Raw genomic sequence first — 18,996 nt, forward strand, 5'->3', positions numbered from 1 at the left:
TCTGTGCATGGTTGGCTCCGGGCAGCCAGGAACTGTCCGCACAACGCTGCTGTGTGGAAGGGAGAGACGAGCGCAGGGAGCAATCCCGCGTTTGGCCGGCACTCACTGCCGTTCCCATCTGACGCCGTGGACGGCAAGATGTCATGGGAGCTTCTCTGGTCGCTTTGTTTACAGGCATGGAGGGAGGCGACGGGCGTCCAGCTTCCCAGCTGCCTTCCAGGACTGCACTGCAGGGAGGTGCCATGGGTACGTGGTGGCTTTTCACTTGCTTTGAGAGCTGCCAGCTCAAAGCCCCAGTGGGAGCGAGGCGTCTGTGGCAGGTGGGAGAATCCAGACCTGCCTCGTGTGTGCCGTGTCCTTCCTGATCCCTGTCCAGGTTCTGCTGTTCGGTTATCAGGGGGTGTATCACAGTGTATGAGGGAAACTCCTTGTGACTCTTTGGTTGCAGATGTGGGTACAGGGAGAGCTTTCACACCCCCCAGTCCAGATCCTGCACTGGAGCTCAACTGGCATCCCAGGGGTGAGTGAGGAATCCGTCTCGACTGGCGTCACAGCCTGAGCGCTCGCTGTCAGGATTTCAGTCGGGAGAAATGTCACTTTAAATGTTCCTTCAGGTCGTCGAAGACCATGGCCCAGAGCTGAAAGGGGCAAATCTCCCCAGCAGACATCAGAAGTCCTAATGGCAATTGCGAGGGACATGATGAAAGCAGCACAAGGTGGGTCTCCATCACTCTTAACCAGCTGGGGTTTGAGATGCACGTACGGACAAGCTGTGGCCTACACAGCAGGGGGAGGAAGGCAGGCAAACAAAAGATGGCATGCAATCTCCTAGTGTGTCAGCGGGTCAGGATTTGCTGCTCACTGGTAAACAGGAAAGTGTCTGACACCTAAATGCTCCTCCATGAATGACACGGTGTGACGTGACCAGCAGATAAAAGCCCAGGCTTTGCTTCTAAGCGCTATCCATGTCCTTGGAGAAGTATTGCCTCCTGAAGAGACCACGCTCCTCAGGGGGAACAGGTGCATCTCATTCAACTGTCTCACTTTCTTTCTAAAGAGATCGACAGTGGGGCTATGGGCAAGGAGGTGGTTCCGGAAGCACAGAGCCAGCCAGTGCCATTCTCTGCAGACAACAAGACCACAAGCCAGTCAGACTTCATGCCAGGTAATTGCTGTGCTTTGGTCGTCCAGAGTCACAAATCAAAGCCCTGTGTGTGTGCCGGCTCTTCCCCCGGTGCCGCTGCTGCTCACGGCATCATCAGCCAGCCTGTGAGTGCAGGGAGCCTGTTCCAAAAGGAGCCAGGAGCATCCCAGAACTTGCCGGGAGGAGTCCTGGGCACAAGAGAGGCGAGCGGCTCCCTCCCGTGCACTCAGGCCCCAAGGGATGCCCTGCCAGAGCGGGCACGGCTCAGAGGGAACCTGCCCCATCCCCCTGCACCCTCTGTGCCGGAGCCACGCTGAGGCTTTACCTTTCTCTGACCTTTGCCAGTGCTGCCCAATCCCGGAGAAGCCTGGCGTGCCGGCAGAGATGAACGTTTCCCACTGAATCCAGGTACTGGGCTGTCTTGCATGGGCCATAAGGGAAGCAAGTCCTAAAACAGGGGCTTTCAAGTGGTGGAGCTTAAGGAACTTAAGATTATAGGAAACCTGAGAGGAGAAGGGGAGGCTTGCAGCGTTTCCTCTGCTGCTTCTGAAACCGAGAGGACATGGCAGCCCCAGGATGTTCACTGCTTCAGAGAGGCTAGAAACGTCAGAAAGAACATTTCCTGGATACCTGGGAGATTATCTGTGGTGCACAGGACATGCTCACGTCCAGAATTGTTCCTCCAGGTGCGGAAGGAAGAAGTAAACATGCAATGAGTGCAGGAAACATCCAAACATTATGTATAGAAGGCGCTGCGGCCATCCTGGGCTCCATCATCTTTGGCATGCTATTGTGTTGGGCCATCTCTCTCTGGAGGACGAGGCGGAAGTGAGTTGATGGGGAGCAGGTGGGGGGCGGGTGGTCTCCAAATGTCTGTATTCCATGGCTGCTATTAGCCATATAGCCATTAGAGGTCGGGCAGAGAAAGAGAGGAGCCAGGCTGTCCCAGCTGCACCCCAACTCCCGTTGGTCTCTGAGAGGAGACGAGCCAGCGGCAGGCGAGCAGAGCCCCAGATGAGCCAGAGGGTGCCGAGCACCCCGTTTTCTGCCCAGAGCCCTCTGTGCCCACAGCTCCACATGCAGCTGAGTGCCTGTGTCCCACAATGTGGATGGCATTGAAGCTCACCCTGTACCCCCGAAGACCGCAGCTGGGACACATCCTCAGAATCCTCCTGTCTCCACAGGCGCAAGGCTGGCCAGTCCAGAACCAGCAGCTACACCTCATTGCTGGACAACCAGACAACAGACCCCACCACCGCTTAGACCTGGAACCAACAACAGACCAGGACCCCGTCACCCCACCCACATTCACCCTGGCCTTAATGGACACCCAGAACAGCCAGACACGTTTCAAGACCAGTCCTCACCCTAAATAAACCTGTAGAGCGAAACACTGATCAGAGCACAAATTTCTTGATCGTGACAGCAGCAAACCCAGGAGTTCCCTGGGCCAAACTGCACCTTGGGGCACGCAGGGCTAAGGATGCTCACAGGGTCAGCAGGCAGGCAGGTGGGCATGGGAACCCCCCATCATGACACAGGGGCTATAAACCACACTTTGGGTCCTGTAAATGGGGGGAACCTGTTGCTTCCTCGATGGCCACAAGGCATCATAGAATCACAGAATCCCTCAGCTGTCTTTGCAGCAGGGACCTTTCACATCAACGAGTCCCACCATCTAGCTGGCTTGCCAAAGCCATCGCAGAACCATGTCCCTAAGCACTGCTTCTCCATGTATTTTAAATACCCCCAGGGCTGGTGACTCCACCACCTCCCGGGGTAGCCCCTTCCAAGGCCTAAAAACTTTCTATTGGAAGAAATTCTTCCTCACATCCAAGCTAAACCTTCCCTCGGCACAATTGAGTCCATCTCCTCTTGTCCTATTGCTTGTCACTAGGGAGAAGATGTCAGCCCCCCACCTCTCTACATCCTCCCTTCAGGGAGTTGTAGAGAGCCATTAGCTCTCCCCTGAGCCTCCTCCTCTTCTCCAGACTAAACAGCCCGGCTTCCCTCAGACGCCCCTCACAACATTTGTCTTCCAGTCCCCTCAGCAGCCTCTTGCCCCTCCTTGCCCAAATGAAGCTTTGGTCCATATTAGAGGGCCTGGGGATCTACAAGGAGGCTTAGAGCTGGAAAAGAGGGCATTGGGCCCCACACAGGAGAGTCTGGACCCTCAAAAGCAGGGCTTTGGCCTTCAGAACAGGACTTTGGGTGCTGACAGTGGAGCCTTAGGAATGAATATGTGGCTTTCCATACAGAAACAGGGTTTGGAGTCCTCAGGTGATGCTTTGCAGACTAAAAATGGGAGTTTGGAGTCTGAAAACAGGGCTTTGAGCATGAAACAGATGAGGCCTTTTTCCCTGTGTAAGGAGTTTGCCCCCTAAAACCAAACTTTGGGCACAGAAAACTCGGGGCTGAATCTTCACAATTGGGCTATGGTTCCTAAAAGCGACACTCTGGAGCCAGAGAAGGAGGCTCTGTACTCTCACGTGGAGGCAGTGGGGGGGCCTTCAAAAGCAGGCTTGAGGCCTTCAAGGGGATGGTCTGGGCTCCTAAGTAGGGGAGTCCTGTCACCTTAAAAGTGTGGCTTGGAACTTTTCCATGAGGCCTTGGACCCCCAAAATGAGGCTTTTAGACCTCAAAGAGAGACCTGGTCAGACCAGAGAGCTGGGCAATCACCAGCCGTGCGGCCATGGGAGCAGGTCCAAGGCTGGGCCTTTCTGGGTGACGAGGGCAGAGAGCAGCCCTTGGGAGAGGCCTGCAGAAGGGCCCTGGGTGAGAGCCTGCATCCCTCTGGGGTGGTTTGACAGGCAGTAAGGACCTGTGGCCCTCTATATAGGGGACACAACTCCATGTGCAGCCAAGTGCCTGCGTCCCACAGTGCAGCTGGTGTGGAACAACATCCTGCAGCACCCAGCACCACAGCCATGGCAGGGCCTTGGCAGCCTCCTGTCTCCACAGGCACCTGGCTGCAGCTTCAGGAGCCTGGTCCCACAGCGCCAGCTGCACCTGCAGCGGGACAGATGGACAACCGATCCCAGCTCCTCTGAGAGCCGAGGCAACTGCAGCAGCCATTGCCACTTGTACCTTGAAAAGCTGCTCGGCCCCAATGCCCATCCAATGCAGCCAGAGACATTTTGCAGGACTGGCCCAGCACCATCCAGCCCTGAGATGAAGGGAGACCACCCCCAATCCCACCGCCCCATCCTCCCAAAAGGGCCGGAGGCAGCCCAAACAGGGGACAGGTTTGGGGTGTGACAACAGACTCCTGACCAACAGCTGCAGGCTTCAACATTTATTTCCATATAACAGCTCAGCAGTAAATGCAGATCAGAGCACAGCTCTCTGGCTCATGATGGCAGCAAACCCAGGAGATCCCCAGGTCTGGGCTAAACAGCATCTTGGGGCACTCAGGGACATGAATGCCCACGGGGTCAGCAGCCAGGACCCTGGGCATGGGATCTGCCAATGTGCAGGGCATGGGATCAGCCTCCTAAAGAGGGACGCTGTTTTGGCCAGGAATAGGTGGAATTTGACAGTCAAGATGCAGTTTAGACTGTAAAAATGATGTGCTGGGCAACCAAAATGACATTATGGAGCTAGAAAATGAGGATTGGGACACCAAGAAAGCCTCTCTGGGCTTAGAAATTGACACTTTGCCACTGAAACTGAGCCTTTAGACAGCAAAAAAAGGCGGCTTTAGAGTCTTTGCTGCTGCAATGCTCCCACGCCAGAGCAGCTCCCAAGAGAAGCCCCACACTGCAGGACAAGCGTTCCCCATACCAGTGCCTCCCAGCCTCTCTGCAGTGCCTCAGGACCTGCCTGCCCCAGGAGACACAGCAGTGGCATTTAAGAGAGCTGCTCCTGGCTGTGCCTGTGACTCTCAGTGCTAGGCAGAGCCAGCCCTGATGCCCAGGAAAGGTCCATGAGGCAAGGGGCAGGATGGGGATGCCTCAGTCTCCCTCCCCTCAGGAGCACTGGCATGCTGGGGCGGTGCTTGTGTGGTTTCCTCAATGATGGTGACAGCGGTGACTTTCTGAAGTGGTTTAGCTGCTGGCATTTGCCACCCTGGGCAAGGAGCTTGCCTTGGGATGGGCAAGCAGGGATGCTGTTGGTCCTCCATGCAAATGATATCAAGGTCGAGCTGCTTCAGGAGGGGCTGTTGGTCATTGCCATGGTGTGGGACACCGTGGTGCTTTTTGTGGCTGCTGCCACGGGTATTTTCCAGGCAACTGATGGGGCTGGGAGCAGTGAGAAGCCTTTGTCCCTAGAGCTGTCCCTGTGTCCCCCTGCCCTGGGGCAGCTTCCTTCAGGCCTGTGTGACTGGGCTGGAGCGGCACTGCAGGGACCAGGAATAGCCCAGGAGATCACATCTCCAAGCCCTGGACTTCTCACAGCCCCGTGCCCAGGGCCATGGCTCTCAGGCTGCCCACCTGAGTGCTGCCTTTCAGCCTCAGAGACGGCCGTGCTCAGGAGATGTCCTGTCAGGAAAACAGGAGCCTTCCACATCTAGCCCTGCTGTGCTCTCCTTGGGTGAACCCCAGTCCCCCAGGGACAGGCTGGAACACCCCACAGCCCCGGGGAGCAGATGGGGCAGCACCAGGGCAGGCTCTCAGTGGCCAGCAGGCTCTTCTGCACAAGCCCTGTGGATGATGGGATTGTTCCTCCAGGGCTTTCATCTGGGCTGCTTCTGTGCACAGAACCATAGCATGTGTCAGGTTGGAAGGGTCACTTCTGAGAGCTGCCAGCCGCAGCCAACAGGTCGCCCAGGCCCCCCTGTGGCTTTGGAAATCCCCGCCCACGACCGGTCCCACACCAGTACCAGACTCCCCTCCAGTCACCGCAGCTCACTGGGAAGGAAGGAGATCACAAGGTCTAACGGCAACATGCTTGATTACAGATGTGCCTGCAGCCGATGGGCTCCCCAGCTCCCAGCCGGATCCAGGCCTGGAGCCTCAGGGCAATCCCGCCGGTACGTCACGCCAATGCGCCAGCGTTTAGGTTTTCGTGTGTCGCTCCGGGGAATTCACTGTGTTGTCTTGGCGTGTTCTCAGACACGCAGAAGAGCAGAGGGGGAATGGCTCAGGCTCAGGGATGTGCCCCAACGCTCACAAAGCCATCTCTCCCAGGCTTTCTGGGGCCTGCTGCAAAGCCAGTGGGCTTGTTGGGGCTGAGGTGAGAGTGGGTGTGGGCTGCAGGGAGTCCGTTCTGCCGACAGCTCTGTGCATGGTTGGCTCCGGGCAGCCAGGAACTGTCCGCACAACGCTGCTGTGTGGAAGGGAGAGACGAGCGCAGGGAGCAATCCCGCGTTTGGCCGGCACTCACTGCCGTTCCCATCTGACGCCGTGTACGGCAAGATGTCATGGGAGCTTCTCTGGTCGCTTTGTTTACAGGCATGGAGGGAGGCGACGGGCGTCCAGCTTCCCAGCTGCCTTCCAGGACTGCACTGCAGGGAGGTGCCATGGGTACGTGGTGGCTTTTCACTTGCTTTGAGAGCTGCCAGCTCAAAGCCCCAGTGGGAGCGAGGCGTCTGTGGCAGGTGGGAGAATCCAGACCTGCCTCGTGTGTGCCGTGTCCTTCCTGATCCCTGTCCAGGTTCTGCTGTTCGGTTATCAGGGGGTGTATCACAGTGTATGAGGGAAACTCCTTGTGACTCTTTGGTTGCAGATGTGGGTACAGGGAGAGCTTTCCCAGCCCCCAGTCCGGATCCTGCCCTGGAGCTCACCTGGCGTCCCAAGGGTGAGTGAGGAATCCGTCTCGACTGGCGTCACAGCCTGAGCGCTCGCTGTCAGGATTTCAGTCGGGAGAAATGTCACTTTAAATGTTCCTTCAGGTCGTCGAAGACCATGGCCCAGAGCTGAAAGGGGCAAATCTCCCCAGCAGACATCAGAAGTCCTAAAGGCAATGGTGAGGGACTTGGTGAAAGCAGCACGAGGTGGGTCTCCATCACTCTTAACCAGCTGGGGTTTGAGATGCACGTACGGACAAGCTGTGGCCTACACAGCAGGGGGAGGAAGGCAGGCAAACAAAAGATGGCATGCAATCTCCTAGTGTGTCAGCGGGTCAGGATTTGCTGCTCACTGGTAAACGGGAAAGTGTCTGGCACCTAAATGCTCCTCCATGAATGACACAGAGTGACGTGACCAGCAGATAAAAGGCCAGGCTTTGCTCCTAAGCGCTATCCATGTCCTTGGAGAAGTATTGCCTCCTGAAGAGACCACGCTCCTCAGGGGGAACAGGTGCATCTCATTCAACTGTCTCACTTTCTTTCTAAAGAGATCGACAGTGGGGCTGTGGGCAAGGAGGTGGTTCCGGAAGGACACAGACATCCAGTGCCATTCTCTGCAGACAACAAGACCACAAGCCAGTCAGACGTCGTGCCAGGTAATTGCTGTGCTTTGGTCGTTCAGTGTCACAAATCAAACCCCTGTGTGTGTGCCGGCTCTTCCCCCGGTGTCGCTGCTGCTCACGGCATCATCAGCCAGCCTGTGAGTGCAGGGAGCCTGTTCCGAAAGGAGCCAGGAGCATCCCAGAGCTTGCCGGGAGGAGTCCTGGGCACAAGAGAGGCGAGCGGCTCCCTCCCGTGCACTCAGGCCCAAAGGGATGCCCTGCCAGAGCGGGCACGGCTCAGAGGGCACCTGCCCCGTCCCCCTGCACCCTCTGTGCCGGAGCCACGCTGAGGCTTTACCTTTCTCTGACCTTTGCCAGTGCTGCCCAATCCCGGAGAAGCCTGGCGTGCCGGCAGAGATGAACGTTTCCCACTGAATCCAGGTACTGGGCTGTCTTGCATGGGCCATAAGGGAAGCAAGTCCTAAAACAGGGGCTTTCAAGTGGTGGAGCTTAAGGAACTTAAGATTATAGGAAACCTGAGAGGAGAAGGGGAGGCTTGCAGCGTTTCCTCTGCTGCTTCTGAAACCGAGGGAACATGGCAGCCCCAGGATGTTCACTGCTTCAGAGAGGCTAGAAACGTCAGAAAGAACATTTCCTGGACACCTGGGAGATTATCTGTGGTGCACAGGACATGCTCACGTCCAGAATTGTTCCTCCAGGTGCGGAAGGAAGAAGTAAACATGCAATGAGTGCAGGAAACATCCAAACATTATGTATAGAAGGCGCTGCGGCCATCCTGGGCTCCATCATCTTTGGCATGCTATTGTGTTGGGCCATCTCTCTCTGGAGGACGAGGCGGAAGTGAGTTGATGGGGAGCAGGTGGGGGGCGGGTGGTCTCCAAATGTCTGTATTCCATGGCTGCTATTAGCCATATAGCCATTAGAGGTCGGGCAGAGAAAGAGAGGAGCCAGGCTGTCCCAGCTGCACCCCAACTCCCGTTGGTCTCTGAGAGGAGACGAGCCAGCGGCAGGCGAGCAGAGCCCCAGATGAGCCAGAGGGTGCCGAGCACCCCGTTTTCTGCCCAGAGCCCTCTGTGCCCACAGCTCCACATGCAGCTGAGTGCCTGTGTCCCACAATGTGGATGGCATTGAAGCTCACCCTGTACCCCCGAAGACCGCAGCTGGGACACATCCTCAGAATCCTCCTGTCTCCACAGGCGCAAGGCTGGCCAGTCCAGAACCAGCAGCTACACCTCATTGCTGGACAACCAGACAACAGACCCCACCACCGCTTAGACCTGGAACCAACAACAGACCAGGACCCCGTCACCCCACCCACATTCACCCTGGCCTTAATGGACACCCAGAACAGCCAGACACGTTTCAAGACCAGTCCTCACCCTAAATAAACCTGTAGAGCAAAACACTGATCAGAGCACAAATTTCTTGATCGTGACAGCAGCAAACCCAGGAGTTCCCTGGGCCAAACTGCACCTTGGGGCACGCAGGGCCACAGATGCTCACAGGGTCAGCAGGCAGGCAGGTGGGCATGGGACCCGCCCATCATGACACAGGGGCTATAAACCACACTTTGGGTCCTGTAAATGGGGGGAACCTGTTGCTTCCTCGATGGCCACAAGGCATCATAGAATCACAGAATCCCTCAGCTGTCTTTGCAGCAGGGACCTTTCACATCAACGAGTCCCACCATCTAGCTGGCTTGCCAAAGCCATCGCAGAACCATGTCCCTAAGCACTGCTTCTCCATGTATTTTAAATACCCCCAGGGCTGGTGACTCCACCACCTCCCGGGGTAGCCCCTTCCAAGGCCTAAAAACTTTCTATTGGAAGAAATTCTTCCTCACATCCAAGCTAAACCTTCCCTCGGCACAATTGAGTCCATCTCCTCTTGTCCTATTGCTTGTCACTAGGGAGAAGATGTCAGCCCCCCACCTCTCTACATCCTCCCTTCAGGGAGTTGTAGAGAGCCATTAGCTCTCCCCTGAGCCTCCTCCTCTTCTCCAGACTAAACAGCCCGGCTTCCCTCAGACGCCCCTCACAACATTTGTCTTCCAGTCCCCTCAGCAGCCTCTTGCCCCTCCTTGCCCAAATGAAGCTTTGGTCCATATTAGAGGGCCTGGGGATCTACAAGGAGGCTTAGAGCTGGAAAAGAGGGCATTGGGCCCCACACAGGAGAGTCTGGACCCTCAAAAGCAGGGCTTTGGCCTTCAGAACAGGACTTTGGGTGCTGACTATGGAGCCTTAGGTATTGATACGCGGAAAACACACTTTACAACTTAAAAAGTTATAAAGAAGGTATGTTTAATCGCCGGCGGACGCACGGGGGATAGTTCCTCCAAAGACGTGCGCCACTCGTACAGTAACGCACTCATATTTATACAGCCAATCGTACAAAACTCATAAGATTGCCCCACACGCCTGTACATATGCATGGCCTGTCCCGCTTCGTAGTAAGATCAGCATTTCCATAGTCTCCTCCTAGTGGCGCAGGCGCAGTGTCTTTTGAGGGTGGTCGTCGGGGGTCCCAAGATGAAGGCTCAAAGTCATCCTCAGATATAAACTTTTCACCTCTCTTCTTGACGCAGGCGTACTAGGCAAGCTGGGCTCTTATCTGAGCAGGGGGTAAAACCAGGCCCACCAGTCTTCCTAGTCCATATCTCTCTGGTCGTTTACGTATCTTAAGCAGGCCATCCATGGAATAACGAGTGTGACATTCCTACTGGCCAGACCCTCAACCATTTAATCCTATAACAAACAAACATTCCTCGTTTCAGTAGGAATATGTGGTTTTTACATAGAGAAACAGGGTTTGGCGCCCTCAGGTGATGCTTTGCAGCTTAAAAATGGGAGTTTGGAGTCTGAAAACAGGGCTTTGAGCATGAAACAGATGAGGCCTTTTTCCCTGCGTGAGGACTTTGAGCCGGGGGTCGCTGCCGCCGCCGGCGCGGCCGCCTCGGGCTACCAGGCAGCTACCCAGCGCCGCCATGACACCCCGAGGCAGCACCACTCGCGCCCTGCGCGTTCCCGCCTTCTCCAGCGGCTCCTGGGTCCCGCCTGCCGCGCAGGCGCAGAATGCGGGAGCCGTCCCGGGGCTGCTCCGTTCCTCCCCGCGCAGGCGCAGAGGCGGCGGCCGCTCTCGGCCGGTCCTGAGGCGCCGCCGCGGGCGCCGGCCCCGCTCCGGCCTCAATCCGCTCCGGGTCGGCCCCATGAAGAAGAAGAAGCGGCGGCGGCGGCGGAGCGGCGGCGATGGGCTCGCTGAGCAGCCGGGTGCTGAGGCGGCGGGTTGGCCTCCCGCGCGGCGAGGGGGCTGGCGGCGGGCGGAGCGGCAAGAGGAAGCGCGCTGGGGCCGAGGGGCCCGGGGACAGCGACAGCGACGGGGAGGCCGATCGGGAGGAGCGGCTCCTGGAGACCCCCCGCAGGTGCGGCCTGCGCCGCGCTCGGCCCCGGGGACGCGGCGGTTCCGCCTCTGCGGGGCCCCTGCAGGCCTCGGCTGTGGCTGCCTCAGGGTGCCAGGGAGGGGCTGCGGTGCTGACGGTGGTCGCGGAGGCCCAGTGGGCTGGCGAAGTGAGGCGAAGGACCGGGGGGGGGGGGGGGGTGTTGCGGCTTCTGGGGATATCGGAGCAGCCAGCCCGGTGTTCAGGGGCCTGTAATGCGGGAAGGAGGTGGGGTGAGCTGGAGGGAAGAGGGTTGTGCTGGAGCTTGGCCGTGGGGCTGGGGCTTGTTTGCTTTGGGAAGGTCCCAGCAGGAAAGGAAAGGCGGGAAGGGAGGTGGCAGGGCCGGGGCTGGGGGGTGTCAGGCCCTTCTGGGGAGGGAAACCCCCCCCCCCCGTTCACTCCTTGATGTCTGGGGCTGCTTCTGGAAGGGAAATAATGGGAGGACTGTACCTCTGTTTGCCTCTTGGTGTAGGAAAAAGTTGAAAAGCACTTCCAAGTATATCTATCAGACTCTGTTTTTGAACGGGGAGAACAGTGATGTCAAAATTTGTGCTCTGGGAGAGGAGTGGAACCTGCATAAGATCTACTTGTGTCAGGTAAGAGGCTTTTCTTACTCGTGTAAAACAATATCTGGTCAGTGTGAAGTGTCAGACCGAGCCCAGAGGGTGGTGTTCAGTGGAGCAGAGTCTGACTGGAGGCCTGTTACTACTAGTGGTGTTCCCCAGGGCTTGGTGTTGGGTCCAGTCCTGGTCAATATCTTCATTGACAACCTTGATGAGGGAACAGCATCCACCCTCAGCAAGTACCTGATGATCCAGAGCTGGGAGGAGTGGCTGACAGGCAGGACACTGCGCTGCCATCCAGAGAGACCTGGACGGGCTGGAGAGCTGGGCAGGGAGAGACCAGATGAAGTTCAACAAAAGCAAGTGCAGAGTCTGGCACCTGGGAAGGAATAACTGTTTGTATCAGGACAGGCTGGGGGTGACCTGCTGGAGAAAAGCTCAGTGGAGAAGGACCTGGGGGTGCTGGTGGGTGACAGTGTGGCCATGAGCCAGCAGTGTGCTTCGGTGGCTAAGAGAGCCAGTGGGATCCTGGGGTGCATCTGGAGGAGTGTAGCCAGCAGGTGACAGGAGGGGATCCTCCCCCTCTGCTCTGCCCTGCTCAGGCCCCACCTGGAGTGTTGTGGCCAGTTCTGGGCTCCTTGATACAAAAAGGACAGGGATCTCCTGGAGAGAGTCCAAAGAAGGGCTATGGAGATGCTGAAGGGCCTGGAGCATCTCCCCTGTGAGGAAAGGCTGAGTAAGTTGGGACTGTTCAGCCTTGAGAAGACTAAGGGGGGACCTAATTAAAGTCTATAATTATCTGAAGCAGGGGATGCAGGGGGAATCAGCCAGCCCCTTCTCAGTGTCTGTGGGGACAGGACAAGGGGCAATGGCTGCAAGTTGGAGCACAGGGAGTTCCACACCAACATGGGGAAGAACGTTTCCTGCTATAGGTGGACTGTACAGTTGGACTTCAGTTCATAGAATCACAGGGGTTGGAAGGGACCTTGAGAGCCCATGGGGTCCAAAGCAGCTCCCTGGGACAGGGCACACAGGTCGGCGTCCAGAAGGGGCTGGAATCTCTCCAGAGAAGGAGACTCCACACCCCCTGGGCAGCCTGTCCCAGGGCTCCCTCACCCTCACTGGGGAAATGTTCTTCCCCATGTTGGTGTGGAACTCCCTGTGCTCCAACTTGCAGCCATTGCCCCTTGTCCTGTCCCCACAGACACTGAAAAGGGGCTGCCTATTTCCCCCTGCATCCCATCCTTCAGATATTGATAAACATTAATAAGGTCCCCCCTTAGTCTTCTCCTCTCCAGGCTGAACAGCCCCAGCTCCCTCAGCCTTTCCTCCCAGGGGAGATGCTCCAGGCCCTTCAGCATCTTTGTGTCCCTCCTCTGGACTCTCTCCAGGAGATCCCTGTCTTTTTTTATCCCAGGGAGCACCATCAGCAGGGTGGGCACATTGTTGGCTTGTCCTTAGACTCTTGCTGGCAGTGGTGTTTTGCAATCAGCATTGGGATTGTGTGTCAAGTTGCTGAAGTTCCTCCTTCAAACTTCACACAGGTTGATGACTGGAATTGAATGGTAATTGCTGAAGAGACTTTGAAAGCTGCATTTTCCTTCTGTAGAGGCTCTGTAACTCTGGTTACATTAACCATGCTTGGAAGTCAGGTTGCTATTTCCATCCATGCTCTGTCATTGGAATTATGTTCCCATAGGCTGAATGTGTTTGGAGGTTGCAAATAACTCTCTTCATGAAATGATGAGGACTCCTCTGCCTTGTTGAGCAGACTGCCTGAGTGTGAATGTTCCCATTTCTCTGGCATCTCAGGTTATTGCAGTTAGTTTGATAAGTGGTGGTAAGGTGCTGGTCTGCTTGAGAATGGCAGGTCTGAGAAATGGAGGCTTTCCCTTTTCTGATTCTCTTTGCTGCAGGGGTATTTACCCTCATGAAATGGAAGAGTTGTTCCACACAGTGAAGCTAAGGTGGCCTCCTGAACACTGGTAAAACACCCAAGGTCCTGGTTTTGAGGGCAGTGTGGTGTATGTCACCATAGTTAGCAGCTATGCTGAAGGACTTCTCCAGAAACAGAATTGGGTTTTGTGTTGGTTGCTGCCCTGAGTCAACATGCAGAGTTAAGAGGTCAGGGAATCTGTACAAATTGCCTTTATTTTGATAATCCCTCCAGTAAACTTCAGTGAGTGATAGCATCCCATAATGGGCAGAGCTGCTGCTGAGAGGGAAAACCAGGAAGGTTAGCAGAGCAGTGTATTTCACTACACCTGGATGGAAACCTATCAAATTCTAGTTTTATATGCCTTAGGCTTTATAATAAAAGGTATATTTACAGAAGTGGTTGGTGTGTGTGTGTGTCCTTGGTATGAGACTGCAACCTTGTACCTTAATATGTGTGTCTTGCATGTTCTTTCCTGCTTTGGTTACCCAGGCTGGTGTTCCTTGTTGCCTGCTGGGAACATCAAGAACTTAGTTCTTGGACTGATTCCCCAGTGGTGGTGCCATGTGTAGGAAAAGAGCCTCTGTGGCTTTTCTGGCTCTTGAAAGCTCCTGACTTAATGCTGATGACAGATGTGCAGTCCAGATGTTCTCTGGGTGTTTTCACTTGCAGAAATAGAGTGACAACCCCAGTGAGCCCTTGCTCAAGTGTGTCAGAAAGTTTTAGCTTGTGAAAAGTTCCCTTAACACATTTTGTTCCACATAAAGCAGAATATTAACCATATTTTTTTTGTTCCATGTGCTGCTTTTGGCTGTTTAATTTGAATTAAATCTCTTACTTGAGTTCTACTTCTCTTGTCTTCCCTCATACAGTCAGGCTACTTTTCCAGCATGTTCAGTGGGTCTTGGAAAGAATCTAACATGAATGTTATAGAGCTGGAGATTCCTGACCAAAATATTGATATAGAAGGTAAGTGGGAACCTTTCTTCTAATGTGAACTCTGAAGATAGAGCTTCAGCTCATCCTTACAAAAAAACACCCCAAGCTACAGGCTGGGGGAGACTGGCTGGAGAGCTGTCAGGAAAGAAGGACCTGGGGGTGTTGGGTGACTGCAGGCTGAACAGGAGCCAGCAGTGTGCCCAGGCAGCCAGGAAGGCCAAGGGCATCCTGGCTTGTGTCAGAAATAGTGTGGCCAGTAGGGCTGGGGAGGGGATTGTGCCCCTGGACTGGGCACTGGGGAGGCTGCAGCTCGAATGCTGGGTCCAGTTCTGGGCTCCTCAGCATCAGAAGGACATTGAGGTCCTGGAGTGAGTCCAGAGAAGGGCAACCAGGCTGGGGAAGGGGCTGGAGGGCGAATCCTCTGAGGAGCAGCTGAGGGGATTGGGGGTGTTCAGCCTGGAGAAGAGGAGGCTGAGGGGAGCCCTTCTCCCCACCTCCCCTGCCCTGCCAGGAGGGTGCAGAGAGGTGGGCGATGGTCTCTTCAGCCAGGGGACAGGAGCTGGGACAAGGGGCAATGGGCTCAAGCTGCCCCAGGGCAGGTTTAGATTGGACATTAGAAAAATATTTTGTACTGAAAGAGTTTTTGGACCCTGGCACAGGCTGCCCAGGGATGTCATTGTGTCACCTTCCCTGGATGTGTTCAAAATAGGGGAGATGAGGTGCTCAGGGGTCTGGTTTAGCTTAGGTTGGACTTGATCTTCAAAGGTCTTTTCCAACCTTGTGATTCTGTGCTTAAAACCTAATTTTTAATACTTTAAAAATAACTTCCCAACTAGTAAATAGAAAACTGAGATAATTTGGTTTGTCCTCATTCAGTTTTGTGCTGAACTTGGGTCACCAGTGGAGTTGAATTCCTTCTTGTACCTCTGAGGTGAGAAGCAGCCCCATGTCTGGTTGTTTCAGCACCAGGGCTCTGGAGATGGATGTGTGCAAATCCTGTGGAGACCCAAGTGTCAGAACCTGAATTGCATCTTCCTCTGGTGTGGTCTGGAAAAGCTGCTGAGTGTCCTGCTCTCAGGGGGGTGGCTGGTGGGAGTGGACAGCAGGTTTCTCTGAGCTTCCAGGCACCGTGGAGTGAAGAAGCTGTGTTCTTCAGGGAACTTGTGACTTCCTAGCACTGTCTGAACATGGTGCTAAGTGACTGATGCAGAGAGGGAGCATGAGGTTTAGGTTCTTACCTAGTGCCACTGCTCTGCACCTTGTTCCATGGCTGTTTCACAATGGTTATATTGTTGAAATAGTAGAAACAACTGCATTTTGTTGGTCAGTGCCCTGTTCTCTGTGGCTAAATACTGGCTTTTTAACCAGAGCAGGTAAGATTGTATTGAATGCCCTCCCTCAAGTGGTTTTGGTTATTCTGAAGGATTTTTTTAAGTTACCTTGTTTGACACTTGTGTTCTTTGCAGCTCTACAGGTGGCTTTTGGCTCCTTCTACAGAGATGATGTGTTAATAAAACCCAGCCGGGTGGTTGCACTCTTAGCAGCAGCCTGCATGTTGCAGCTTGTGAGTAATAAACAGGCAATATTTTGATGTTTTCCTTTTTAGATCAAGATAACAGTTCAGAATAGGCTCACACATGTGTTCTGTTTCACCCAGGGAAATGAATCTTCTTTTCAGACTACATGGGGAGGGGGGAAACCCAATCACAATGCAGTGGGTTTAGTTAAAAATGCTCTAAGATTCAGTTGTAATATTAAATGCTGCTTTCAGAATCATCTCTAGAAGTAGATTGTAGTATGTTTTAACAGCTCATGGGAAGGAATAACTGCTTGAATCAGTACAGGCTGGGGATGATCTGCTGGAGAGGAGCTCTGTGGAGAAGGACCCGGGGGTCCTGGTGGGTGACAGGGTGGCCATGAGCCAGCAGTGTGCCCTGGGGGCTGAGAGAGACAATGGGATCCTGGGTGCATCAGGAGGAGTGTGGGCAGCAGGTCACAGGAGGGGATCCTCCCCCTCTGCTCTGCCCTGCTCAGGCCCCACCTGGAGTGTTGTGGCCAGTTCTGGGCTCCCTGGGATCAAACAGACAGGGATCTCCTGGAGAGAGTCCAGAAGAGGGACATGGAGATGCTGAAGGGCCTGGAGCATCTCCCCTGTGAGGAAAGGCTGAGGGAGCTGGGGCTGTTCAGCCTGGAGAGGAGAAGACTAAGGGGGGACCTTATTAATGTTTATCAATATCTTCAGTATGGGATGCAGGAGGACGTGGGCAGCCCCTTTTCAGTGTCTGTGGGGACAGGACAAGGGGTGGTGGCCTCAAGTTGGAGCACAGGGAGTTCCCCACCAATCTGTGAAAGAACTTTTCCCCAGTGAGGGTGAGGGAGCCCTGGGACAGGCTGCCCAGGGGGTGTGGAGTCTCCTTCTCTGGAGAGATTCCAGCCCCGTCTGGACACCGACCTGTGTGCCCTGTCCCAGGGACCCTGCTTGGGCAGGGGGTTGGACCCCATGGGCTCTGGAGGCCCCTTCCAACCCCTACAGTTCTGTGTTCTGTGACTTATTTTACCCTGAAGGTGTTTGTTCAGGTGATTTCATGTGATATATTCCTAAGAAAACCCTACTCTTCTCAGGCATGATGGTCTAAATTTTTGGGTAGCATAGGTCACAGCAGCATGTGTGACTTCAGTGACCCAGGAAAATATATATGAACTGCACACTATTTGACACTTCCTATTTGGAAATTAAAACACTGAATGCTTGTGGGTTGGTTTTTTCTTCCCCCCTCCCCACAGGATGGCTTAATCCAGCAATGTGGTGAAACAATGAAGGAAACCATTAATGCAAAGACTGTGTGTGGCTACTACAACTCAGCAGGGACCTACGGGTTAGACTCTGTGAAGAAAAAGTAAGGCTTCCTTTCTCCAGGCTGCTTTGGGCATTGCTGATTACAAGTGGGAGTCTGCAAACACTGAAATAGTGCCCAAATTGGTTTTTTCCTCACACTGTCTGCTTTGGGCACTGCTTGCCCTGTTTAGTTTTTGAGTTTCTACTATAACCAGTTACCTTCAAATTGGAGTGGGTTGTAACAGAGAGATTGCCCTACACTGTGAATGAGTTAATTAATTAATAAAGACTATGTTTGGTCTTCAGTGTGACAATGAAATTGTACTCTTTAACTCTTAATGCAAAGCTGCTTTAATATTCTGAATTTAAGCTTAGCTTTATCACAGTTAGGAGGGATAACAACACATTTAGGAGCAGGACTCTGAGGGCAAGTGCAAACTGCTTCCTTCTGCTGTGGATTAGTGTGTTCTCAGGGCTTTTTGTGGCATTCACAGCACTTTGCATTTAGCTTTTATTGTACCATGAGAGAAACATAAATGCAACTTTTGAGTTACAGAAAAGTTTGGGGGAAAAAATTCTATGGTTTTGAAATAACTTTGGTGGGGGTTGTATATTCATGTCTGGGCTACAGCAGTGTTTCAGGATCCTGGGGTAGTAGTATTCAGGCTTTGTGAGCCTGAGCACCTGCTGCAGAAATGTTGAATGAAGGTGCTAATTCCTTGTGCTTAATCCAGGTGCCTTGAATGGCTCTTGAATAACCTGATGACTCACCAGAGCGTTGAACTCTTCAAAGATCTCAGGTATTCAGGCTTCAGTTAACTTTGAGTGATGAAATACGCTGTCTTCCAAAGCATAGAGCTCATGACAGGATTTCCTTGTTACTTCACTGCCTGTCTTGGTTTTGTCTCTTCTCTCTTTAGAACCCCTGTGACTTCTCTTTTTTTGATTTCTCTTCTTTTTTTTTTTCTTTTCCCCAAGCATAAACCTCATGAAACAGCTGATCAGCTCTTCTAACCTGTTTGTAATGCAAGTGGAAATGGACGTGTATAGTGTTCTCAAAAAGGTACTTGGCAAAGGGTCTGGCTGGTGCTCAGTGACCTTGAACTCCTGTGTAGTAGTTGATTTGTAAGGTGATGAGAATTTTACTCTTCATAGTCCTTCACTGAAAGTATTTAACATCAGTATCAGAATCTCTGTAGGGATTAATGCATTATGAGGATGTCTCTTTAAAACATGTATTACTTGCTTGAAAACTTCTTCAATTAACTCACTAGAGTTTGCTTCTTTTACCTAGTGGATGTTCCTTCAGCTAGTGCCTTCCTGGAATGGGTCTTTGAAACAGCTCCTCACCGAAGCTGATGCCTGGTTTGCCAAGCGAAGGAAAGGTAGGATTGGGTGGCACAGCCTGGGACTGGAAAAGGTATGGGTTAGAAGTAAAATCAGTAGTCTTCATCCTCTCCCATCCTTTCTTAGTTCTCCTGGGAAGATTTGCCTCTGCCAACAGTCCCTGGCACCAGATTCTCCGTGCTGGTGGCTTTCTCACTGTTTTGTTGCTGTGTTTTCAAGTGAGCAGACACAGTCCCTGCTTCTGCTTTGCTGCTTTTGCTGTTGTTTGCTTAGGATAAGCTTTTGTTGCCTTTTTGCTAGAAGGCACTAGTGTATTTTGAAAGAGGAAAAGTTTGATCTGACACTTCTGCTGGAAGGATTTGAATGTAAGCAATACCTGAATTTTAGCTGCAGCAGGTGATTCTCCTGTCTGTAGCAGCTTTCTCAATGAAAAAGTTAAAACTCCCA

The 18,996-nt window shown here is 53.6% G+C and overlaps 2 protein-coding genes and 1 long non-coding RNA gene across 4 annotated transcripts; all 3 read left to right on the forward strand.

The window, feature by feature from the left end:
* Positions 1-256: 256 nt before the first annotated feature.
* Positions 257-2,539, forward strand: LOC311199864 (uncharacterized protein). 2 transcript variants are annotated; one of them, XM_084274002.1, is made up of 6 exons: positions 257-520; positions 615-716; positions 1,058-1,165; positions 1,490-1,552; positions 1,831-1,972; positions 2,329-2,539. In XM_084274002.1, exons 1-6 carry the CDS (start codon positions 415-417, stop codon positions 2,405-2,407), a joined length of 600 nt encoding a protein of 199 aa, XP_084130128.1. In that variant the 5' UTR covers positions 257-414; the 3' UTR covers positions 2,408-2,539. The 2 variants fall into 2 exon arrangements, with proteins under 2 accessions (XP_084130128.1, XP_084130129.1); XM_084274003.1 differs by lacking the exon at positions 1,490-1,552.
* Positions 2,540-7,459: 4,920 nt separating this feature from the next.
* LOC311199840 lies at positions 7,460-8,888 on the forward strand. Its single transcript, XR_014617781.1, has 4 exons — positions 7,460-7,528; positions 7,853-7,915; positions 8,194-8,335; positions 8,692-8,888. It is a non-coding gene; the product is annotated as an uncharacterized lncRNA (long non-coding RNA).
* Positions 8,889-10,631: 1,743 nt separating this feature from the next.
* On the forward strand, positions 10,632-18,859 carry LOC311199759 (germ cell-less protein-like 1; the record flags this gene model as incomplete). Its single annotated transcript, XM_084273890.1, has 9 exons — positions 10,632-10,913; positions 11,401-11,524; positions 14,300-14,396; positions 15,833-15,930; positions 17,151-17,263; positions 17,937-18,002; positions 18,181-18,265; positions 18,497-18,726; positions 18,850-18,859. The coding sequence occupies exons 1-9, from the start codon at positions 10,741-10,743 to the stop codon at positions 18,857-18,859; spliced, it is 996 nt and encodes a 331-aa protein (XP_084130016.1). The 5' UTR covers positions 10,632-10,740.
* Between the last annotated feature and the right edge of the window lie 137 nt (positions 18,860-18,996).

Source organism: Gallinula chloropus (genome assembly GCF_964237585.1).
Source record: "Gallinula chloropus genome assembly, chromosome: 21".
Classification (NCBI taxonomy): domain Eukaryota; kingdom Metazoa; phylum Chordata; class Aves; order Gruiformes; family Rallidae; genus Gallinula; species Gallinula chloropus.